This window comes from Zootermopsis nevadensis, unplaced genomic scaffold (genome assembly GCF_977971745.1).
Source record: "Zootermopsis nevadensis isolate Lab colony 2312 unplaced genomic scaffold, Znev_1.0 Znev_ptg000003l, whole genome shotgun sequence".
Classification (NCBI taxonomy): domain Eukaryota; kingdom Metazoa; phylum Arthropoda; class Insecta; order Blattodea; family Termopsidae; genus Zootermopsis; species Zootermopsis nevadensis.
In genome coordinates, this window is record NW_028259135.1 from 10,759,528 (window position 1) to 10,785,546 (window position 26,019).

General features: G+C 39.6%; 1 protein-coding gene across 8 annotated transcripts in view; it reads left to right on the top strand.

Moving 5' to 3' along the window:
* Window positions 1-26,019, top strand: part of Pxn (Peroxidasin) — a 75,682-nt gene that overhangs the window by 38,480 nt on the left and 11,183 nt on the right. The window contains exons 2-15 of one of the 8 annotated variants that reach the window (XM_022077314.2): window positions 14,511-14,582; window positions 14,694-14,765; window positions 16,740-16,811; window positions 18,220-18,291; window positions 19,079-19,150; window positions 20,660-20,731; window positions 21,075-21,238; window positions 21,517-21,634; window positions 21,869-22,035; window positions 22,583-22,731; window positions 23,142-23,262; window positions 24,667-24,828; window positions 24,987-25,293; window positions 25,897-26,018. In XM_022077314.2, the coding sequence (XP_021933006.1) occupies window positions 14,511-14,582; window positions 14,694-14,765; window positions 16,740-16,811; window positions 18,220-18,291; window positions 19,079-19,150; window positions 20,660-20,731; window positions 21,075-21,238; window positions 21,517-21,634; window positions 21,869-22,035; window positions 22,583-22,731; window positions 23,142-23,262; window positions 24,667-24,828; window positions 24,987-25,293; window positions 25,897-26,018 (1,742 nt within the window). The other 7 variants (XM_087342492.1, XM_087342491.1, XM_087342493.1 and 4 more) reach the window with 7 other exon arrangements.

Sequence of the window (26,019 nt, forward strand, 5' to 3'; positions counted from 1 at the left end):
TAAAATTTAAAATTCCGTTGTAATGGTAGCTATAACAGTTAACTTTTACTGAACTTCGGTTCTTCGCTGGAAATGGCTCCCAGTGAAATACTCTTTCATATTAATATTTTCGCTGTCATTTGCATTACGTTTACAGCCAGATCACATTGCCTCGCGCGTGTTATGTTTGCTTCGTCTTTATTAATTCCATTAAAACCCCGACGCTCCAGTACTGGCTGTTTGGTGGGTTTCCCCCCAGAATATTAATACAGTGTGTTGTCGAAATATGGGACGCTCATCGATTCAGTCGCGAGAAGTTAATGTCGAAAGATTTACACTGAACACATTTCGGGAAACACTGGTCTGATATGCAGGTTGGTGGAAAAGTCAGGGTACGCTAGAAATGAAAACGAAAATCTACGAATGTGATTTTTCCTTACGATTTTCATCTAATTTAATTTTTTTTCGCTTCTGCCCTCATAAATATCTTTATAAGCACATGCTTAGATGCCCTTTTATTTCGGCTGTTAAAAATTTCCGCCTTCCACGTTGATAAAACTTATAAATGTTCTTATAAAATTACAAGGTCATAATTTGAAAACGTGGTTCAATACGCAAAACACGATCACAGTGAAATCTCATCCCGAAACTTTTGTAGATAACCTTCTGTGAATATTTTACAAACTTTACGGTAGAAAAAATTCGGACGGGGGGGTAGTTGAGAATTGAAAATAGAATTTTGATAGTTGAGTCTGAACGTGGAAAACCTCCATTCTTCTGAGTCCATAGACCAGTTGCAGGACTGAAATCACGTGACTCTCATATAATTTTAGATCAGCCCGAAGAAAACAGGAAACGAAGAGAGAGATTTGAGTGCCGGTAAAAGATCCATTTCGCCGAAATTATTTGTCTTAGGTTGTAAGGAAAATAATTAACCAGCGAACCCTTACTGGGTTGGAACAAGTGGATAATGAAGGGAATTTTATGTCTCTCATTTATATACATTTCGCTGGTTACAATGAAGTTACTGACGCCTCAGTGGAGTGGGCGTGTGTTCTGTAATTTGGGGGGTGGGGGTGGAGCGCCCTCAAGTGATACAAAGGTCGGTCCACAAAAGAATTTTGAAAATGAAATATTCTTATTAACCCATTTGACCATAAAACATTTTTTGTGGTTAAATAATCCAGCTGAATGTATGCATTATGCCAGTACGAAGCTCAGATAATATATTAGTAATTATTGTATTTTTATTATGTTATTTATGAAAAAGTATTTGAACAAAGTATCTTGTTCGTGTTAAGTACGTGGTCTAAAGGTGTAAATGTCTTTGTATGCGCTGGGCACTTCGAGTTTTTTCCGGCATTTTCTTATAAGAATAAACGCTTATTGAAGAAGGCATGCCACACTCTGGGATTTTTTGGTTTGAATTTATTTTGAAAATTTTCATTTTCCGGCGTGTACAGTGTGTCGTGTTACTGACTCGATGTACAAACGCCAAGTTGTCGGATGTCGCCAAATATGGCCACTTTATTTTAGTATTTGATTCTTTTTGACAGAAAATTCTATACCAGATGTCGGTACATCGCGGGTGATGCAGGCTTTTTTTTTTAGCTGTAGAAAATGTATATATGCCGGACAAAGAAACAAACGGAACAGAACCCGTTAAAAGTAAGCGGTCTCCCGCCAAGCACAACTTATTAATTTTTCCGCTGGTTATTTTGAACTCGTTTGTAACTGGAGATATCTTGCTTCCTTCCGGAAGGACATTCTTATTTTTAAACACCCGGTAAGCACTGTTCTGCCACGTCACGTCTTACTTTTCTCTGAGTTCTCTCGTTTCCGCTGCCTCTCCAGGTAAATGTTAATATGAATAACTCAATAGAGCAGAATTCTCCTTGAGAAGCTAATAGTGTCTCAGCTCGTCTTTAAATGAACCCCTAGGTTTGCTACGCATTTCAAGAGCCCGGACGTAGTTTGTATCCAAAGCCACATTAAGCACGAGATAGAATACCCGACGCTGACGGGAGCTTCCTGCCCCTGTTACCATGGCAACCTCGTCTGCTGTAGCCAAAGACCTCGTATAATCTGATCCAGGTCATCTTTGGAAAGTTTGTCCGGAACAATCTAGCTACTGGGCGGGCCAAAACATCATCAGACTTCAAAGAAGTCTACAGCTGAAGTTCTTAAGAGTTTTTTTCTGTCTTAGATCATAAACGTTGATGCCCTGCATACATAGTGACCGTTTCCTTCCCATTCTATTCCTATTCACCCTGAATTTTTTTTATTTCCTTAGCCTCATTTAATGCGGAATGCAAAATTATAATTGTATTCATTGTTTTTTATTAACTAAATAAGTTAATGTCGTGAGCACACTAGCAGTTCTTTCTGATTTAAATTTATACTATTAAAAATACAAGGCACAGAAATCTTACCGCCATTTTTATTAAAAAAATAAATGGCCATCTTTTGAGTTACGATACCGTGAAATCACGAAGACCTCACGTGATTACAGATAGTTCGGTGACCCTGCTGCCTCCATAGTCAGGGTACCGACAGCCCACCCACTTTTACCCTGAAAGTAGAGACAGTACCTGCCTCCCATATCGACTTCCAACCTCGAAGATGGGGGCAGTAGGTTCTTCAGGAACGTTTGATAACCTTTTACGTATACGATTACACCGTTTGTGACGCAGAAGATGACAGTCTGAATTACGTCGAGGGTTGCCACGTCACCACAAGACAAAGTATTCGGCTGTGTGGGGAGGGACATTTTACTATCCGTGGTAATAAACTTAATTTATCGTAATTTTTGTTCATATGGTGACAATTGGCAGTCATATAAACATGGTCCGCAAGCCCTTATAGGCAGTGATTCATCATAAGATGACCGTGTAGTGTGATACAGAGGCCAGGGCGATGTGATGGACGCATAGAGCACCTCTGAAACGTCGGCCGTCTTCTATCAGACTATACTTGGCGTTTGAAACCTCAGATGTTACCAACGTCTCATCAGATTGCAAAGCTTATGCGAAGTTGGTACATGATAATCTCGTACTTCTGAGAGCAGTGGAACGAGAGAAGGCATCACGAGGCTGCGAAGATGTCTTCGACTGTCTGTCAGTGCGATGGGCCTTGTGCTAGCTGAGTAAGGGTTCGGAGATGAACCGTCTGTAGAAACAGAATACTAGTGTGAGGAATGATGGTTAAGAACAATTTTTAGACTCACAGGGGTGGTTCAGTCAGTACAGTGGCTGAGCTTTGGGCGTGGATGACAGGGGTTCGATCTCCGACGGGGGCAGAGGATTTTTTTTCTTACCTCTTCTCCGAGACCGGGCGTGTGTCCCACCCAGCCTCGTGTCCAATGGGTACCATCTAGTGCCGAGATTAAGAATGCGTGGAGCTATACCTCCACTCTCTTAGTTTACGTGGCGTGATGCTTAATTAAGCACTAGGAACTTCAGCTTATACTTTCAGTTCACTAGAAGCTTGAAACTGCTGTGACTCTGTGACGTCAGATTTTTGTTTTAACAATTAAGATAGCGGCGATTTTCGTCAGTGTCCTTTCTGGGGGGTGGGGGATCATTGAAACTGCGCACGCAAGTCAGTGGGGCCAGCAGTGCAGCTTCTACCGTTGCCGCGGATTGGATATTGATCCTCTTCTTGATACTGAATTCAAGCAGCAGATAGTGAAAGCGCGTACATCGACAGTTTCCTGTACTTGAATCTGAAAGACTGAGGATTGTTACAGGTTTGGTTTCATGGGAACGAAACTGGAAACACCCTGTATAGTCCGCATTCCATCATCGCCCTGTTGAACAAATGCTTTCTTCTCACTTTCGCTGCCCCAAGATGGCATCAGTGTATTCACACGTTTCATCTGTCATGGAGGTGTGTCACAGCATCACCCAGAACAGTAGCGGGGGTGGGGATGGTGGGGGAAAATTCGTTTATGTTCCATTGTCTCTCCCCCCCCCCCCCCCCCAGATTTTTGGCTACTGAACATAACGCACAAGAGTGCCTGGGCTAGAAGAAGGTCCTTTTTCATAAGCTGCTGGACATCCGGCTGTTCAGAACATTCAGCACGTTCTACGAAACCCGTGGGTGTTCACAAGTTTAAAATGTGGTGGAACATATGTTTTTTAAAGGCAAAGCTCGTCAAAATAATTTTTAATGTTTCCGTGCCCGCAGAGACAACATAGCATTTCACAATTACAAATGTGAACTGGTTCGTGCTGTTTAAGGGTTGATTGCAGATTATCGACTTAAAGAAAGTGGTGCATATAGTTACCACTGGGCTATAAAGGGCTAAACTACACTATATAAATGGCTAGGACATGCGGAATGAATGTACCTTTGTGTCAAAAAAGAAAGACGTTCCACCGGTCGACCAAGGGAAAGATTCCAGAAGTCTCGGAACGAGATTTTATTCCTAGGACTTTAAGAGACTTCTTGCACGGAGAGAAAGTTCTAGGAGTCAGGTTTCCATCTTTTTTGAATAGCCTTTGCCGAGTTTTCGTAACGTCACATTCCATGACACTTGAAACCATTTCCAGCCACTGCTCTTTGCAGTGGAGGGGAACAAGGCTGCAATGACGTAACAGATAGTAATTTATAAGGGGTGGAGTCGGGGGATATCCACTGTAGCGGTTTTCAATTTTTAAGCCACGATTTCACCCCCCGTGGAGGGCTGGCATCCCCTGGGTGGCTCATTTGTGTTCGTTCGAATCTCTTAAATCTACGAGTATTGAACCATTTCCACCAATTCTGTCGTAGCAGAACCCAGACGTATGACATCACCAGCAGCACGGAAGTTAAACATTTGCCACGATCTTTAGCCAGTTCCATCCACCTCGTGGGCCAACAGCCCCCCCCCCCCCCCCCGAGATCTGTCTTCATTTTATGATCTCATGTCGTCGGCATAAAAGTGATCGTTTCCCAAAACTTCGTATTTGTTTATTGTTTCCCTTGCTATACGCAGCCCTTCGCAACCTCACATTATTATTCACTGATGCGTTGTCGTCTCGAAATTCCATTTTTCATATATTTTATTTTCTTCGTTACGTTTTTTTCAGACAGTTGCGCAGCAGGTGAGATTTCAGGTTCTCACGGCGATGAATACGAAGATGACTTGTCTTGAGATCTTGCGCCATGTAGCCTGGTAGGAGTTTGCCGACGTTTCAGAGGTGATTGCTGCCTCCATCATCAGGGCGATAGCCCTAATGATGAGGCGGATTCCATTGCAGCCCAGTCGCGCATACTGAGTACCAACAGGATGCCACGTTTGTGAACATCCTTAGCGTATCGTTGACACCGGTTTCTCTGGGATTTTTTAAAAAAACATTTGGTCACCCCCTGTCTTGTGATTTACGTCCCAAGCCGCAACGCAGATGCTGCAACATTTACACGTCGGACGGGAGAGACAATAATCAGAAAAAATGGTTATTAGTTTCCATAACGATGCAGAGGGGGTAATCAGTCAGGATCAGAGAGTTGTCTCAGGTAACGTAGATGTTTGAAAGGGGAGGGCTCCACGAGCCAGCCATTAGGGTTCGTTTGTCGTTCTGGATCAAGTCCCAGTGTGTACTTCAAATGCCACTTTTTATCCCAACATATAATTCTCCTGAATTATCCTACTCCTCTTCATTTCTAATACAATTCCCCTGAGCTTTTCTAATCTTCATTTGCAGTACCTCCTAACTCTTTTGAATTTTTCAAATCTCGTCCGGTTTCAGCTTCTCATAATCATTTCCCCAAGTCTCAATCCCATTCTTATATGTATCCCAATTGTCATGATATTTCCTAACCCCGTTTATAATCAGGAAGATCGCCCTGATGATGGAGGCAGCAAGTACCAGTGGGAAGTTAACTAAACAACAACCCAGAAGAAACCCATCTTCAACAGTCTGATGATGGAGGCAGAAATGACCTCTGAAACGTCGGTAGATTTCTACCAGACTACACGGTGTAACAACCCAGAAGACAGCCATCTTCGGACTCACTGTCGTGAAAACCTCAAACCCTACTTTTTCTATTCATTACTTCACGAGTCATATTACATTCGACCTTTATAATATCAGATAGTGACGTCGTTAAATCATAAATAAATAAATAAATGCATTAGTTATCATTAAATAATCAGATAGAATTTAACCATGAGTGCAGATATTTTAACATGAGGTTATGTTAGACATTAACTTTGTGGCTGAAATATTGTAAAATATATATACATTTTTTTGAACAACAATAAATTTTCCTTTATTATTCCCGCATACAGAATTAAGCACGTAAAAGAAGGTATTGGTAGTTAGTCGGTTGTTTTTCAACGTGGGAACGAGGCGCACTCGGAGCGTTCAGAAGCCTGCAGTGGCAGCGTTCGGCGGAGCGTACTAGAGTCTGTTCGATTTCTTGGAACCATCTCCATCTCACAAATGAGGAAGAGCTCGATTCTGCTTCCTTTAGCATCATTTAATTCTTGTGTCTTTGGTATTCTTTCTTGATATTGATCTGCATTTGTTTTCTTTCTCCCTGGAGCAGGGAAGTAAAACAGACATCAAAGTGAGAGGAACAAGGGCTTAAATGACGCAGTGGAGCTATTCAATTATTGTCGTCGACGCCACAGCCACAGGGCATGAGATTCTTCAAGGTGGCTTACGATTTTAACCAGTGACGGATTGTGGTTTCTATGTTTCTTCGTTTATTAAACGACATTGTTTTGCAGACGTTATGTAGCCGTTGATTTAAAGTGACTTCAAGGTCGTGAAATGTTGGTTTGGTCTTTTGACTGGTTTCGCCGTGTTTTTTTATGGGCGAAGGAACGTTATGCTTCCATTTTCAGGGTAAAAGTGGGCTTATCACATTGCTGGGCACTTTTATTATCTTTAGTCGGAGGAGATGAGAAACAAATTCAGATATTTATTACTTATTTTGTATACAGAAATATTTGACAAAAATTATCAGCTACGTTTCGATGGAAATTTATGTTTTCCACAGATTTTGTTGTAGGCAGATCAAAATTACATGTTCTGTGACCAAATTAATTAATCTTTGAGTAAATTGAAGCATTTAATGTCCTATTGGGCTTAAATGATAACTTTTTAGTACAAATATTCTGCATTTTGTGTGTACGTACAAGGCAGATGCTTCCAATCATATAAAATGTTATTCCTGGCTCGTTATCATATGAAACGGGTTTAATAATTTATAGTTTTCCGGTGCTTACATAAAAATTCATACCCCCGGGCCGTTCTCTGGCTTGCCTGTTTATGGATGCTGAGCGGGCTTACAAATTACACAAACTGTGGAGGCGATGCCACATTTCCGGACCTGGGTGATTTAAGGCGCCATTTTGCGCCAGCCCCAACAGCGATGTTTTCAGTGTCGGCTTGTGTTGCCCTCAAGACTAAAACACTGTATCTTGGGTTCAAGGACAAGTATCACAACCTCAGCAACGGAATGAATTTTCTTTGATAGTCGTCGTGTTATCGCGGTAACACGTCTTACTCGTTAGAGAAGTGGCTACCCCGACAGGGGACTCTGGAATTTCTTACGATAATAACTGTTTTTTTAAAAAGAATTACGTGAAAATTTGTAATGACCTAAGTTTTCAACTGAGACGAAAAATTCCACCGACATTAAATATATCATCGTCTGTCTTTAGGTGTTGTGAAAGAGGCGTGGCTCTGCTGTGAAACAGCGAAGGGTTAGCACTCCCGCATATCCGAGGTTAAAATTTATGCCCGAATACCGGCTTTTCAGAGGGACACTCCCCATTCTCCCCCATGCAAAATGCTTGGGTTCATGCCTTGAATTAGGCAGTGATTGCTTTCTTCCGCATCCTTTCCGATTCATTGTTGGTCACCCTGCTATTCGACACTGAATAACTGATCCAGTTAAAATGACGTCGTTAAATAAACCAAGGGAAGGGAAGAACATAAATTTCAGGTGCAGATATTTGTTGGATGTGAGAAACATTAATAAGTGGGAAATTGGAAAATTTGTGGAGGAAATTCGTGATTTATAATTGTCTCCGTGTGTTTTCCGGATAGTGGACTGAATAATGGAATGTTCCGGTGATCTAGACGCGTCTCTTAGGCGTAGGTGGGGGGGGGGGGACCTCTCAACAAAGCGGTCACTTCAAAGAACCAAGAGAGTTTGCCATTCATTGTTCAAGACCCTAGCTGCATGTTTTACGTGAGACACATAGAGAATGGGAAACCAAGGCTCTTAGAGACTAGGTTAGTTTCACGCTCTGGCCGGTTTACTCCTGGTACTCATTTGACAGATCCGAGAGCTGGTTTAGGCGTGGGATCGAACCCCGACTGGTCAACCCGTTGCTGTGCACATGCGTAACCCCGGGCGATTAAGTGGCTTTTCGAATTTCGAAATGGGTTTGAAGCAGGTGGCGACAAATATGCCACAATTCCAGGAGACATGTTGTTTTATGTTCACTGTCACGCGTATAGACACTTCCTATTTTGAACTGTGTGTCAGAGAATCCTTTTCTGGATGGATTGTAGTCGATTGTTGAAGTTTTCCATGTCCTGGAGAGGCGACGTACACATTAATTCACCAGAACCAGTTACCCTCCTGACATCTTGCGGTGTATAAATCAACCTTCCAACGTAGCTATTCTTTTCGTTTGAGCTCATCGGTAATTCTGGAAGGGTTCCATTGTTAGGGCTCCATTTCAATGCATCTGACGACCATTTTATAACCTCTACCATTTCGTCTTTTCAAAAATTATGTTCTTGCGACAAAAGCACTTACGATCCACACAGTACGGTGATATCAAAATGAAACCTAGCAATTGGTATCCTCCTCTGAGGGTGTAATCGCCTTTTTTTCTGGATTGGCAGTCGGAGCAAACGTGTTCTGGAGCTCGTAATTTTAATACTGTGCACATAGCGCATTGGTAAGTATGTGTACCACATGCATCAGTGTTCATTTTCTTACTGTTGGTAGTTTATATTCGGCCAGCAAACTCATGTTTTCACAACTGATAGTAACAATACAGGCACGTGTATTGCACCTAAGTGGAGGGATACAGGTTATTAACATCGTGGAACAGAGCGTCGTAGTAGACCCACGATAAAGTTCGAAGTATCAACAAAAATGAACGAGTCACGATCGAACGCTTTCAGGAATCGTAAACCATCGGATATATTTTTATATATTTATCTATTTATTTTTGATTTAGTAGCTCAGATTATACAGCGTCAAATTATAGGATTATAAATGAACAGGTATTGATGTAGGAGTAAGTGATCGTGGCCTGTTTCAAGGTACTGTCACGACATTTGCTTGAAGGAACCGAGGAAAACCACGTGCCGGCATAGCTGGCAAATCCCGAATACAAAGCGGGAGTGCTAACCATGTCCTTCCCAGTTTATCATTGGCAGTTATCCTGTCACTGGACTCCGTGTATCGCATGCTGATGACAAGCGTCGTTAAATAAACGGGATAAGAACAACTGCACGTTGGGCCTGTTCACCGATGTATACGAATCGTTTTGTATACTTCCATTTCACATTGTGTCTTCGCCCCAAGTTGCTCTAGCCAGAAGGGCAGCTTTGTGGAATGTCAAGGTCTCTAGATAAAAGTTCCAGTTTATTTCTCTTCGCCTGACATTTTACATCTGGGAATAACTGAGTTCATTGCTTTCAATACGACAAGCAACCTGCTCCATGTCTGGACGTTGTAAATCGACAAAATGAACTGTGAACTGCAATTTTCTTTTGTACCCTTTCATTCATCTTCATTGTATCTTTACTCATTTAATGACATGAGAGTCATTGCTTCTTTTATTCGGAAACCCGTTTAGTTTTTGGGGTGATGCTGGTTGTGTTTGGGAGAGGTGAGACATTTGAAGAAGGAAAAAAGGTCAACTCGGATGCAGTTTTTAACGAAACTCGTCTGAATAATATTTAAATAGTCAGTCCGTACCGCGAAGAAAACACCACACTTCACCATTAAAACGATCAACTGGTTGACGCTGTTCAAGGAAATAATCACTGGTTACGATGAGAATAATCTGATTAATATTTAAGAATCCAGTCCGTACCGCGAAGAAAACACTACACTTCACCATTACAGAGATCAACTGGTTAACGCTGTTCAAGGAAATAATCGCTGGTTACGATGAGAATAATCTGATTAATATTTAAGAAGAGGAGGCTAGGGTTCGATTTTGGGCTGTTACGCCATAGTAGTAGTAGTAGTAATATTTAAGAATCCAGTCCGTACCGCGAAGAAAACACTACACTTCACCATTACAACGATCAACTGGTTGACGCTGTTTAAGGAAATAATCGCTGTTTATAGTGAGAATCATAGTTCGTCTGAATAATATTTAAGAATCCAGTCCGTACCGCGAAGAAAACACTACACTTCACCATTACAACGATCAACTGGTTAACGCTGTTCAAGGAAATAATCACTGGTTACACTAAAAATCAACGAAACGCACAATACAAAATTAAGACTCGCTGATTGTTAAAGCAGGTGGTACATGGACTTCGTAAATCGCGAGAATGTTGTGCCACGGAGATTTTCTCGCGGATCTCCTCGTTTATCACGTGGAACGTGAGGGAAACGCAGGAAACTGCTGTAGCCGGTAATAAGGCACTGGCCGCCCACGTGTGTAAACACGAAGACACTCGATACAGAAGGACAGGCGCACGGAATCGAGTTACAAACCACAACGCCAGTAACATTTACCGAATGCGGCGAAATGCAAAAGAGTGTTCAGACAGGACGACAGATCTGCCGTCAAAATGCCTAAAAAGCCCATGCTGGTCTAGGCATAGATGGTAGAATAATGCAAAAACAGATGTTAAGGAAACTGGACGAAATGGTGTGGAGTGACGTCGTCTGGTTCAGAACGGGGACCGGTTTGTGAACACGGTGATAACCTTCGGGCTCCATGAAAGGCGGGGAATTTCTTGACTAGCTGAGGGACATTTTCTCTCGCATTCAGCTGCGTGTTATTTATTGTTCCTGTCACTTGTGCGGCTTTTGTTTCCAGGTGTTGTGCTGAGACGTATGAACGGGGTCTTTCACGTTCCGGTTGCCGACAGTGCTTTGTTTTGCTTGAAAGCTGTTTTAATATAGTGAAATCACTGGACTGGAAATTTAGGAAATTGAATGCTTTTCATAAAGAACCATATCCTTGGCGCCAGGATGACTGTGGAGTGGGTGAATGAGTTTACTCAAACCAACACTGTCTGTCAGGGACGGTCTGATCTGGGATCCGACAATTGAATTTTGTGTGAATTCTCTTTTAAAAAAATTGACAGTGGAATCACAGTTCCGGAGAATTTGACGTAAATACGTCTATACGGAAAGGAAGTTTATATATTAGCTTTAATTACAACAATGCCAAGTAAACAGATGACGTTTCCTAGGTAACATAACAATGCACGCAAGCTGACCATTGTTGTCGATCCATATTAACACATTGTTGATATGGATCATACACGTTTTCTTTTCACATTTTCCTTTCATTTGTTTGCAGAATGATCCTTCCGTATAGAAGTATTTACGTCAATAAAACGATATTTTAAGCACTGAGATACATGGATTGTTAAGCTGTTGCTGTTTTGTAGGATTTTGTGACATTCTAGAATGTCCAGACCCCTCGAGGTCACGGTGGTCTAGCGGTTAGAACGCTGGCCTTGTAATCCTGGGGTCTCGGGTTCGATTCCCGGCGGTGCCCGAATTTATAACTTGTGTTGGGCAAGGCCGTGGTCTAGGCAACACGGAGTTTTCCTCCGGGGGCTTCCCCGGTTTCTCCGTGGCATCCCAACAATTACTCCATTCACACACAGAAGAAGGCAATGGCAAACCACTTCTGGATCATCTGCCAAGAACGTATATGAACAGGTCCCAGTCCGAGAAAAAGATGGAAGGATCCTGTTCATATGGACCTGTCGTCAGACAGAACACTAAATAAAAATAGCCCTTACCGAGGTTATTGTTGGAACGATGGTCTATAAGAATTATAATTTTTACATTGTTGGAACAATGCGTCCCATCTAAGTGTTTTTGGTTTTATCTTCTGAAACGAAGATTCATTGTTGAAAAATTAAAGGTTCAGCCCTGGTACTGGTAATTAAAGCAGGTGGTGCATATAGTTACCACTGGTTGTTAAACGCCCTGAAAGGGAAAGTGGAGAGTTCAATATATAAAGTAGATTGAGAACAATAGAATAGTTTGTTTGTCGTTTATGCCAGCTTCTGTTCATTCTATTCTACTCTAAGTATTGTGATTAATTAGTGGATGTGTGTTTTTTTTATTGTGTGTCAGATGTTTTATTTTGAGTGTGGTATGTTGTATTGTTGTGTGAGTGCATCAGTTCATGACGTTTGTAATACATTACAGTTGTTGTCTTATGTCTAGGTGGTATTAAGTTCTTTTTTTTAAGTTAAGTACTTGAGGTTGGATGGTTTTGTAATTTATGAGTTGGTTGATTTTGAGTGGGATGTGTTGTTTTTGTTGTGTCCTTTTTTTATTGTTTTGTTCTGTCTCTGTGTTGATGTATCTCATTGTTGTGTCTTATTGTTTTTGTTGTGTCCTTTTGTTTATTGTTTTGTTCTGTCTTATTGTGTTGATGTATCTCATTGGTTGTGTGTCACATTGTTTTTGTTGTGTCCTTTTTTATTGTTTTGTTCTGTCTCTGTGTTGATGTATCTCATTGTTTATTGTGTCTTATTGTTTTTGTTGTGTCCTTTTGTTTATTGTTTTGTTCTGTCTCTGTGTTGATGTATCTCATTGTTTATTGTGTCTTATTGTTTTTGTTGTGTCCTTTTTTTATTGTTTTGTTCTGTCTCTGTGTTGATGTATCTCGTTGTTTATTGTGTCTTATTGTTTTTGTTGTGTCCTTTTTTTATTGTTTTGTTCTGTCTCATTGTGTTGATGTATCTCATTGTTCTGTTCACCGGGTATAAACCCATTTGCAGTCAATAATAAATAATAATAATAATAATAAAAAAAAATACGTTGGTACACACAGATTTCTACAGTAGGTATATTTATATACTTGCTTTAATAGAAGACGTTTTCAATTTCAAAGGGGAGCCAGTGAAGCGGAATTTTGAGGAAATCGTGTGCGTCGGGTAACACGTCTTGTTCAGTGGGCCGAGGAGTTGGGTGCATACATGGAGAACTACGAATAGAGTAGAAATGTGGCTACGATAATGCGACTCGGGCAGTTTGACTGGAGATTTATTGGCGAGCTAACGACTTTGTGATCTCTGAGAGAAACTTACCTTGCTGTAGCGGGAGTAAATTTAATTTCTGTCGTAAAATACATCGTAAAGGGGGGAATTTCAACGTTCTGGCCACCGGGAATTGTCTGTCAGCCATACATAAAGTTGTATAAATTATGTTACCACTACTGCTACTTATAGTTTTATATTGAAACTGCAGATGGCAACACGTTCCCCGTAAAGGTTGAATTCTTCACTGCTGTGAATTGGTTCTCCGTCAAGAGAACTATTATTATACTTGTTGTTACTCCATGGTGCACGGTCCCTCGTGAGAAGCTAATAATAGTACTCTTAGCTAGTCAAGAAATTCCCTTCTTTTCTTGAAGTCAGAATTTTCATTATCGTGTACACACGAGTACGCCACCGGTCACTATCCAGAGCCAGTTGAATCCAGTCCCATACGCTCCTCCTTCATACACACCTAGGTCTATTAAGTGGTATCTTCCCTTAAGACTTTCTAACCAAAATATTGTATGCATTTCTATCTGATCGTCATAATATTTGGTGGATCGTACTTGCTTATGACTTCTACGCTTTTGACTCCATGTAGAAGTGTGTTGAAGATGTATCACAGAGTTCTGTGACTTTCCCCCCAGAATTTGTAACTTTTTTGACGTAAATATGTCTATAAGGAAGGGTCATTCGGCAAAAATGTGTAACGAAAAAGGGAAACGAAAAAGTGTAATAATGGTTACCTACGAAACGTCATCTCGGCATTATTGTTACCTATAAAACATTACATTACCTTACCTTACATTACATTACTTAATATTACATTCAGCTACCACAGACCCATCTTAAGCGTAACTAATTCAAGTTAAATAAGCAATGTCTTAATCAAACGTATCTCAATTGTAAAGCATGTATAAAGGAAATATTTAGAATAAAGCCAATATATAAACTTCCTTTCCGTATACACGTATTTACGTCAAATTCTCCGGAACCGTGGTTCCACTGACAACTTTTTTAAACCGTGAAACAATACTCAGATATATTTACATTTTCTTCAAGATATACTCCGGAAATTTCTTTGAAACTTTTCGTATGTGTTTAGAGGACATACATACCAGATTTGCTGTAGCAGATCTTAATTCACTATTGTACTTTTTTTGCAAAATTGTTACTTTTTGATGTAGAAATTGTTGTGCATTTAAAATGTAACATATCACTGCACACGCCGTTTAATACTATACAAACTCTGTGCGCAGGAAAAAAAATATATGTCCCAGTCCAAAGGAAATTAACTCATATTTATGTTTGTTGCAGGGACCTGAGGTTTAACAAGATTCGCGAAATTCCAGCCAACGCATTCAAGAACCTAAAACATCTGAACACCCTGTAAGTATACGGTGGTCTGAACATCATCACGCTCACCCCCCATGAATCATATTAATACTGGTACCTGCTTCGTGTAGTAAGAATTAAATCAATATGCCTCTTTGTGTCTAGACTGCTGAACAACAATCATATCATCCGTCTGCAAAATGGAGTGTTCAATGGCCTTAAGGACCTTAGATACCTGTGAGTATTACGCACAATAATCTTTATGTACCGGTCATTACCCGTTGTTCTCTGTCACCCAAGAAGGACCCCGATGTAAGCAAAAAGGAGCTGCCATCACCTAGTGCCCACCACATGAAACTTCCAGAGTTTCACTGTAATCTGCCGCAAACCGCATGTGGCTAGCTCAATTTGTTCGCGCGCCACAATTTTTCAAAACCCCGAAGGGACATTATGAACACACTGTACTATTTTTTTGATAATCGCTGCCCTGTTGTATACTGGCCAGGGGATTATACAGACCAATATTTTATGTTCGCTGTACTTTTTGAGAGTTTATTAATCCCTCCCGTGAATTTATTTTAAACATCCAGAATAAAATGCATATTATCAGGAAATGATGATGCAAAAACTCAGCGTGCACCTTACAAACATCACGCATGTGTAAATTCTTCTCTACCAATCACGTCGCATGGCTTGAGGTGAATTCCGCCCCTCTGTTTAGGTGGGGATAATTCTTAGCTGAGACAAAGTGTAGTGTTTACGATCACCTTCAGAGTACTCTGTATGTATTTCAGCGTTGCTGTCATGCCTGGAAACATTGCTGGAAATAATTTTCCTTCCAGTACTGGCTAAATGGTTACTTGTACAAATAATCTGCATGTAGCATGAAACGTAGATCCCGCCAAGATATAAATTAATTTGTATCTTTATAAAATGATAAGAAAACCATAGGGGAGTAGAAATTTGCAGAGTGAGAGCTTGAAAAACATTTGTACTCCCCCAGATATTGAAAGGTTGAGAACTCGTGCTTTATATTATCTTATAAATTAGAATTATTGTTTATTGTGGCATCTGATGCTTTTTAGTTGCATCATGTGCTGTGTAGTAGTGTCTGAATAAGATAGTTTACACGTTCTGCAATTGGCTACAGCAGTCGTGAACAACAGAGTTAATCTTTCGGAGAGAGCACTGTTGTTTGGCATGTCCCACATTTCACAGTACGACGTAATCACTGGAAAGTGCTTCTGCCATCTTGAATGAAACTAGGTCACTAACCAGAAACTAAATTAAGCCTCTTATTTCTGTTGCCCGACTTATTGAGTCACGAGTTGACTAAATAATGGATTGATTTACCAATTGATAAGCTGATAATTAACTCATTGACTAACTTGTTTGAATAATACAATCAGTAGTCCTTTATATGTTGTTATAGAACCCATTGGTTCATCACAATCATCACAAAAATCCTTCAGTACAATATAATCCAAGTCCTCACTGCATTGTTCAGGTTCTATCGATTCAACTCGAATCTCTGTCTTCTGAGTGACTTGTGCATTTCATCTATAAAGATTTTTAGTCAGTATTTTGTATATATTTCTTGCTTCCCCCATGTGTACTCCATGGAACAAACTTGAAATAATCTTATTTGAATTTAAATTTTTATTAATTTTACCTGTAACAAAATCTACTGCTCTGCGTGTCCTCCAGAGAAAAATAATTATCATTTTAACATTCTAATACTAGGGGTCCGCAGTGGCCGCGCGGTCGCTGGGACCGTGGGTTCGAATCCCACTCAAGCCATGGATGTTTTTCTGTGTTGTGCTGTCCTGTAAATAGGTAGAGGCCTTGCGACGGGCCGATCCCTCATCCAAGGAGTCCTACAAAATGTCTATGGATCAAGCCAACGAAAAGTTGGGACCCGCAGTGCTCAGGCACTTGAAGACCGGGTCGTTCCCAGTATCCCAGTACATTCTCATACCTGATGAGTCAGCGTAGCTCAGTCAGTATAATGGGACAGCTTTATTTTACTTTGCTTTATTTCTCATACCTGAAAGTGAAGTTTCTCGTATAATTGAAAATATGTAGCTTGGCTTTGACTTTAATATTTTTTGCCCACAGAGATATAAATAAGCCGCTGATTTAATCGATGACTGACATGTATGTTCTAAGTCCACCGCTTCAGCATGTTATAACATTGTGCCTCCTTGCCAGGTACTTGTACAAGAATCGGGTAAGGGAGATCGAGAGCAAGGTGTTCCAAGGGCTCACAAAGCTGGAGCAGCTGTAAGTATCGAGCTTTGGTGCTTTTGATGTTTGAAGGTGATGGTGGGTTACGAAATGTAAAATTGTTCTTTTGGACTTTGCCCGTTGTCGAAATTATAAAATAATAAAACTAAGACTTTTCAGAAGCTGGATTCTGCTTCTGTCGTCAAGTGAAAAGGGGGGGAAGAGAACAGAAAGTTTATCTGTTTGGCCCCCTGGTTGAGCTAGCCTTAGGTCTGTATGTATTAAGAAATGCCAGTGAAGTTTCTTCCGAATATGTATTCATTTCTTGGGATACCAGGACATTATATTTTAGATCATTCGTGTTCCACTATACAGATCTTGTAAAAGTGTAATGTAAGTGTTGGAATACTGCTTAAGCCCCTCTGATGCTGGCAGAATTCAATGCAACAATAATGCTGCATAAATGAGCGAGAGTTTCTGTAATTCCCTTGTCAGAATTTACATGCAAAAGGGGTTATTTTGCATACAAAATTCCAGGACTTTCAGTATACTTATTGTAGAGGAAAGTTCGTAATAATATAGGTAGAGAAATTTGGTTGTACTGCCTTCAGTTACATTAACATTTAGCCTTTTTTGTGCCTGCTTTGGTTATGTTCCTCGATAACTTGCTAGAGCTCTGTTACAGGTTCCGTTGGAAAGTGTGTCTGAAGATGGTTTACGAAATAGTTATGTATATGTTCTGTCCAAACAACTTCTAAGCCATTGAACTTTGTAGTGTGAGGTTTATGCCCTTACAGATATCTTCACACCAGGTTTTTTGAGCGGAGGTGTAGCTCATACTCTTTCTTGACCTCCGCACTAGATGGGGGTGAGTGGTCAGCATCACGCCCCGACCGGCTTTACCCCCGGTACCCATTGTAGAGGAGGCTGGGTGGGCCCTAGAGCCGGTCTGGACGCGGAGGGTAGAGGAAAAAAGTCCTCTGCCCCCGTCGGGGATCGAACCCCGGTCGTCTACGTAGCTAGTCACTATACTGACTGAGCTATCCCGGCTCATGTAGTTATGATATGGAATTCATTTACCCCTTTTGTATGTTTATTTCCTTTCCTCATTATTCTTCATTCTTTTCCCATTTCTGCTGTTTCAGTGTTATCTTCACCCATTTTTGAAGTTCTTAAAACGCTGTCTTATGGTATGAACAAATGCATATTCAAGCATTTAAGTCTTTTGTTACCTGAAGATGGTAAAAAGCTGAAGGAGTGCGTGCTGCAATAACATAGAATATACCACTGTCTAAATTTTCATCTCTGTGAAAACTTTAAACCCTTAGTGAAATTTTACGGTTTTTGGATATTTATGTGTATAGTTGTTGTATTGTCTTTGCTTTGTGTTTTGTGTTTTTCAGGTTTATTCGTGGGATCCACTTGCTGTTAGCTGTTAAGTTTAATGCTGTTGTTTCTTTTCCAGATACCTGCACTTTAATGAACTCGTGGATATTGAGCCTGATACATTTTCTAATTTACCCTCATTAGAGAGATTGTAAGTAAGGTTAGGTTTAAGATGAGAAATCTGCATCAAAAAACTTGACTACACAGTAATAAAATTTTAAACAGGAGTCATGGGCAGAGAGGTGCAACACTGTCCTCTGACTTATGTTCACAAGGGTCTGTTCCTCCCCCACACTAATTATTTTAGACATTTTATAATTAGCTTAACCATCTTTTGAGCTATTCAGACAGAATGTGAATCATGGATTTTACAATATTATTTCACGCGTAAAAGAAGTTATATATCATGTTCTCAGGAATAGAAGTTTTGTGATATGTAGAAAGAACACTGCTGCCATCTATTATGCAGTCTGTCAGAGCATCAAGTTGTTGAACTGTCCAACAGATGTCACTAGAAGAAGGACAAATGAATAGTTTTGAGCGGTAAGACCAGGAATTACATAGAATATGTTTGGACATGATAGCCATTATAATTTAGAAATGGAAATGGCTTCATATTTTCTAAAATTAAGAAATTGTATTGTCATTTGTGCGTTTGCATTTTAATAGAGATTGGGAACTAATATTTTAAGGCATCATAATTCATTTATGGTGTGCCTGAGGAAAGACATGATCCGCAGTGAACATTAAGCCAGATTTGGCAGCATATCGTCTGACCCTGTCTGCTGCCAACTCACCCGTGATAAGAACTTAAAACAATGTATCAGAGGGGCCTAATGTAGCCTTGGCTTTTGTACAGACTCTTAGCGGTTCATATGTGTGTGAGGCAGAGATAGCTAGTCCTGTATTAATGACGCTATTTGTATGCTTCCCCCCAGATACCTGCATTTCAACAGGATTGAAAATTTAGGCCCAGGGGTGTTTAGCGAATTAAGGAATCTCGAACGACTGTAAGTAAAAGGAGTGATGGTTGGGTTTAGTTCTGTTGTATCGGCTTGCACGTGGTTCCACTATGTAGCCCTCTTGCATGCACCATCTGATCTCCTGTGTCCTTGGAGGAAAGTTAAGTTAGGTTTGTTGAAGGTATTTCTAGACATGTAGTGACATCTCATTGTAGCCCAGTTACGTTACATCTGTTTTACGCGTACTTTCTGCAGCTGTCATAATTTTCCCAATTAATTACATTTATATTTGCCATTTTTTCCATTATTAATCATTCAAATTGCATATCTGTATACCATTAATTGTAGACTTTCAGAATGACCAACTTTAGTCCAAAATATTTTTTGTGATTGTCATTATTACACTTGCATGTTTTTTATTGTTATATTTTTTATGTTTCAACGTTTTTAACTCGGATTTGACACGTGGCCAAATAATTCCATTTCATAAATACTGCCACGAAGGAGATCAGGGGGGCATTGCAAACAGACTAGTGCCAGTTACACCTCTGATTGATGTCATGATGAATTTCATTCTGAGGGAGGGGGTGTATGATGTTTCATTAATTGCGTGTTTTATGGCCCTAATTAGTTCTACTCTTTAACAATGGTGTTTGGTCTATCTCCTTCTCACACAGTTTTGGTTTTAATTTAAACATTTTGTTTTTGTGATCTTTCTGCATGACTGCACATGCAAGTCCATTGTTGTGTATTGTTACTATACTGCATGGGCTTTGCAACTTTGTTTGTATAACAACAGTTATAAATACAAATATTATTTATTACGTCATGAACAGCCTGGTACAAATGTGAAAGTAAAATTCTTGTAAATTAATTAAAATGCCCTATAATAAGATACGGAGCTATACTAAGCCAAAATAAGGGTCTTTGCCTGAAGTATTTTTCTGCAATAGGAATTTTATAAGCCAAAAAAAATGGATTTTGAGTGCATTACCATTCTAAATCAAGGCAGATAAAAATACCCTTTTTCTATAGAAACAATTTTAATAAAAGATAAAAGTGATATTATGCCAAACATGACAGAAATTAACATAACTAGATCTAATTGAACTAAATGGGCTCAATCTCTGTGATGTGTATACAGTCTTTGCAAATTTGGAAAATCCGCATCAGTCTACATCTAACACATTTTACAATTACCTTCGAGTATCGATTGTACAGAGGACATATTTACCAAATATTTTTAATACTTGTACCTTAATATGGAATTTTGCATTATTTTGTCTTTTTTGAAGTGAAATGATGGGGTACTCTTCTCCGTTCATCCCCATCCCAAAATTTTGTTATTTTCTTTCCCGAAAGAGTGAAATAAATATGAGAGTTACTGGCAGATTTTTGTAGATGACAAACACATACATAAGCATGTTTTCAAGATGACGTGAAATATATATTAAGAAAATATACTCTTGCGTGTGTCTTTGTGTTGTCTGTAAAAAATAAATGCAGACTGCAAACACAAAACTCAGAACACTTACTAATTTCTTCTTTCTTTTCCAGATTTCTTCATAATAATAAACTTCAACGCATTCCAGTAGGAGCTTTCAAGAACTTGGAGGCCTTGAAGCGTTTGTAAGTGTGACAGTCCGTACTGCTTAGAAGTAATTAATTCATTTTTTTTAGGATGTTTCCCCTATCTTTATTCAGCAATAGGTTGCTTTTATTAATTGTAGGGAAATTTGTAAACTGCGTGTTTACGACCCTTGTTTTACTTTCTTTAAGTGCTTTTTGAGTGATCTGTTCTTAATTGCCTATTATCTGCAACCACATTATGTGTTCTGTCTTATTATATTGTATTAATTTGGATCTGTTAAAAATTGATATGTAGGGTATTGGCATACCGGGCTGAATCCATCTTCCAAGCAACCTCTCGGAAAGTGGAAAGATAGTACAGATCGTGATTTGATGCTTGCAGGAGACTAGACAGCAATGCTCTGATCTGCGACTGTGAGATGATGTGGTTGGTCCAGATGCTGCAGGAAAAGCTGAGGGGGACGCAGGCAGCGGCCACCTGCCAGTATCCTGTCGTGATGCAGGGCAAGTCCCTTACTGCCATGACAGAAACAGATTTCCACTGCAGTAAGTGTGACAGGAACTCTTGTATTCCTATCTTTACAGTACGCATGCAATTTGCGTCCTACCTAAGTACATAACTGTATTTACTCATGTAAATTTCTGTTATGTTAAATATTTGTTCTTCTTCAGAACTTGAAGAGGAAATTAAAAGGTTTTTACTATCTTTCTGTAGTGTTACATTTAACAAGATATGAACACACTGCTTTACTTACTGTAAAATTCAAATTTTTTCTCAAACATTTAGATACGTACTCAAGTTTAACTTCAAATTTTATGTACAGAAAAACCGAAGATTACAGAAGATCCTCACGATGTGGAAGTGACATTTGGTGGGACAGTTTTCTTCACATGCAAGGCTGAGGGTGACCCAGTTCCAGATATTGTTTGGATGAGAGACAGGTGCAAAGACAAGCCTTTATGTTAAAAAAATAGAATTGTAATAAATGATCGCAGGGAACTAAGAAGCATAAGTATGTGTGTAATATTTTCAGATATATTTTTGAGTCTGATATATGTAAATAAATTGTGTCATGAACTACACAAAATAACTTTTGATCAAAGAACAAATTAGTCAGTCTGAGTAATTGATTAATTGTGGGAGCTAGTGTAGAAATAGATATTATTTTTCTTCAGCAATGAAATCAACATGGGTGACCCACGCTACTCAAAGCTTGCTGATGGCACACTGATGATCGAGAATACACTAGACTCTGATATGGGTGTGTATGAGTGCATGGCCAAGAGCCCAGCTGGTGAAGCCAAGTCTCGAGCTGCCAAGATGCACTACCAAAAAACAAAAGGTGAGTTATAAGTTTCACCTTCCTTTACTGGTCATACTTTCGTACTGAAGCGAGGTTTTTGCCTTATCCCGCATTGTTATCTCCATAATTCTATACATCCAGGTACTCTAAAAAAAGCTACATAAAATTGATCTGTAACACATTTTAACTAGTGATTCCTCATAAATAATTGGTAGTTCTGCTATTCTAAGAAAAACTGAATTCCATTATATATTACCTTAACTTTCGTATATGAAATTAAAAATGGATTCTGAAGGGTTCTGACAATTGTGTAACACAATCTTGATTGGTAGAATTTCGGACCAGTAATTGGCATTAGCCCATTCTAATGGATCCCACAGAGTAGGTGCCCCTTTCCCTGCACCGAAGACGAGGACAGATCCAGTCCTTGAAACGTCATGTGTTTTGTAACATCAGATGATGGAGAAGGTCAAAAAACCCAACAACCGAGAAATTAAAAGTGTTTCAGAAATTTTCCGTAGATGTATTGGACTTCTGTTACGAGACTCGATGGCACAATCCAACTCTTGTTGTTTTTAATTTGTAGAGAAGCCACAATTTCGCCGAACTCCACTAGACCAAGAAGTGGAACAGGGCTCTACTGTCCGGCTGTACTGTGCGGCACTAGGACAGCCTCACCCAGACATCACCTGGTCTCATGATGATATTCCTATTGTGTCCGGGGACAGGTTCGAGGTCGGTGTGTTCTTCCATGTTTGCCCATTGCAGCATTTATCATCAACTTTGTAATAACATCGCATAATTATCTGTTGGATGAAACCAATATACCAGCTATTAATACCAAAAATTGAAATTATTAATAAAGGTGTTATTTTATCTTTAATACACAGGCATTTAACAACTGCCTTGACAAAATTGGTCTTAAATATTTTTGAATTTCATTCTGTGTCAATGCCACTGATATTGTGAGAATAATTAATTGCAGTAAGTCACTGCCGTAACTTCAGATTTTACCCACAGATGTGATGGAAGTACAAACTTCAGATTTATTATGAAATAAGATGGTAAGCAGAAAAGTAGTCTGTCTCAGTTGGAAGAGGGCGTGAGTTTCTCAGATGAAGCACACACTGTTTTCCATTGTGCAGATCTCAAGTGACAACACTCTCACGATTACCGATGTCCAGAGGGAGGATGCCGGACATTACAAGTGCTCTGCTGCCAACTTTGTGGGTCGTATCACGTCTGTGGCCAATGTTAAAGTGAATGGTAAGTAGACGGTTTTGCAGAGTTGTTTTGACTAGTACCAAAGAATGACTGTAGAATAAATCACATAAAAGTGGAATTTGCACGAGGGTGAATGTCTTAAGAGGCACAGCTAACCCTTTGAATTGCACAGAGAATAAATGTGTAATCATTTATTAAACTATACAACACTTGGTCCATATAAGAACAAGATCAAATATTGAGATTTGAAGTTTTCACTGTGGTGAGGATGATGATGTTCCTTTGGGTTTTGGCATCAGGTAGACTCATCTGTAGATGCCAGTGTTTTAGAGGAACATACTGTCCCCTTCTTCAGGGCTGATGCTGGGAAGTGGAGAGATTAAATCCTACTGGTCTATACAACACCAAACTGCAGAAGAACATTACCATAGCCACTAGAAAATATTTTTTATTCAAATTACACTTACTCGAGATTTTGAACACTCAGTATACTATTCAGTTACTAGAATGGATCACCTTCGACTGACATAGTAGTACTCTAAGCACAAGAATTTTAATGTAGACTGAAAATATGTTTGAGCACGTGACTGTAGAAGAAAATGTGTTAACTACCAGCTTTCGTAATCATTCACATGTCTGTTTTGTTTTAGTATGGAGTCAGAAAATGCTGTCTGTCTTGTTGATGTGTGTGAAGGGAGTCTGGTTAATGAATCATAGATCTAATCTTACAGTAGCTGTTGATGTAGCAAAAAACATGACTTCCTGTATAATTTTCTTTTGTCCCTAAAGTAATAACTGCTTATTTATCTCCATTTGCTGCTGTAGAGTCACTTTCAAAAGGTAACTGCACACTTTTCATTGCATGTTGTAGTTGTGACCATGTTTTTTTTTGTAGCACAGTTTAACACATATTTATAATTAAATACATAAAATCTAAGTACAGGCCTTTATTTCACGTATCCGCCATATTGTAATTTACAACAGAAATAGAATTTTTTTCTTTGTTTCCATTCGTCATAGTTGTTGTACTGGTTCTGCATCTATCTCAAAGTCTGTGTTATTGCTATTTTTTGTCGTTACTGATGGAAGGGTTTATAAAAAAAAAGTTTCGTCAATTTAGTCCTTACTACCAGTTTTCAGTGTTAGTTCCCATCGTGCATGGATTAATAAGGACAGGTGTATAGATTGTTATGATTATCCCTCAAGATTATCATTTTCTTTGTTTCAAAGAATAAGACTAAGAATTTTGAGATTTATGTATACACATTTGAATTTGGGGGAATTAGGGGTATTATAAAAAAGGACTGTGTAATCAGATGTTTGGGTTCCGTGGTACTGATAGTGAGGCACGAAATTTGATGGCAGTACCAAAGGCTTATCCTATCCAGTAACACAAAAAACTATGTAAGTTAGTAACATGGTTGTAACAAGGTGATATTTTGACAGTTGTTCCAAGTTTCACCACACACCCAGAAAACTTGACGCTGAAGAGTGGAGGTCTTGCTGAACTGCAGTGTGCAGCAGATGGTACTCCGGCTCCGACAATCACTTGGTTTAAAGATGGCCACAGGATTGTTCCAGGAGGTCGGAACAGTTTCTCATCCACAGGTCTGCACATGTGACACATATCCAGTATATATAACAAATATGCACTATTGATCATGCTGGAGTAACTTTCATTTGTCATTTGTAAATTGACATACTGTTCCAGAAGATGCAAGTATTATGGCAGAATTGTGATCGACAAGTATCTCTCCCCATTGCAGGGCAGCAGCTGTACATCCAGCATGCGAAGGAGTCAGACTCTGGGCTGTACACCTGCCGAGCACAGAACAGTGTAGGGTTCAAGGAGACAAGTGCACATCTTGTAGTCAGTGGGGTCCACCGAGACACCAGCACGCAGTACTTCGCTCAGAGGGATGGACCAGTACCAAGACTGGTGATTACACCATACAACATGGATGCACCAAGTGGGAGTACCATTGAGATACCATGTAAAGCAGAAGGCGACCCTAAGCCAACCATAACATGGACCAAGGATGGTGCAACTCTTTTACTCACCAAGAGACACAGGTGAGGTTCTCTCATCTGGCTCTTGTAGTTTTTACCTGTGCGTGTCATCCCCTCTCCAATTTTGAAGGTAAAATGTTATGTAAGATTTGAGGTTTTCACAGCTGTGAGTATGAAGATTTCTGTCTTCTGGGTTGTTGTGCTGTGTAGTCTGGTCGATGTTAACCAACGTTTCAGAGGTTATACTGCCTCCGTCATCAGGGCGATGATATAATATCACAGTATGACCTCTGAAACGTTGGTTAACATCGACCAGCCTACACAGCGCAACAACCCAGAAGACAGAAATCTTCGGTGAAATGTTAGTTTCAATCACTGGGTCCCCATGGTTAAAACACCATTCTGTAACCATTCACCACTAAGACTTGCCTCGAACAGTCTCACATTGGATGAATTTATATTATTTAATATATTTCACTATTCATATTATATATTTATATAAAAAGACTTGAAAATTTCATACCGATAAAGAAATTGATCATGTGGAAGGAGAATTGTGACCAAATTTATAAGGCATTATTTTTGCTGGTGTATGAAGAAATTGTACCATTTGAAAGTGTATAATAACATTGACTGATGATGTGATTTATTTATTCTTTCCTTCAGAATTTCATCAGTGGGAAGTCTGTACATATCCAACATCTCTCAAGAAGATGCAGGCACATACGAATGCTCGGTTGTCAATAGCAATGGGAGAACAAGAGCTCATGGAAACTTAAGAGTTAAAGG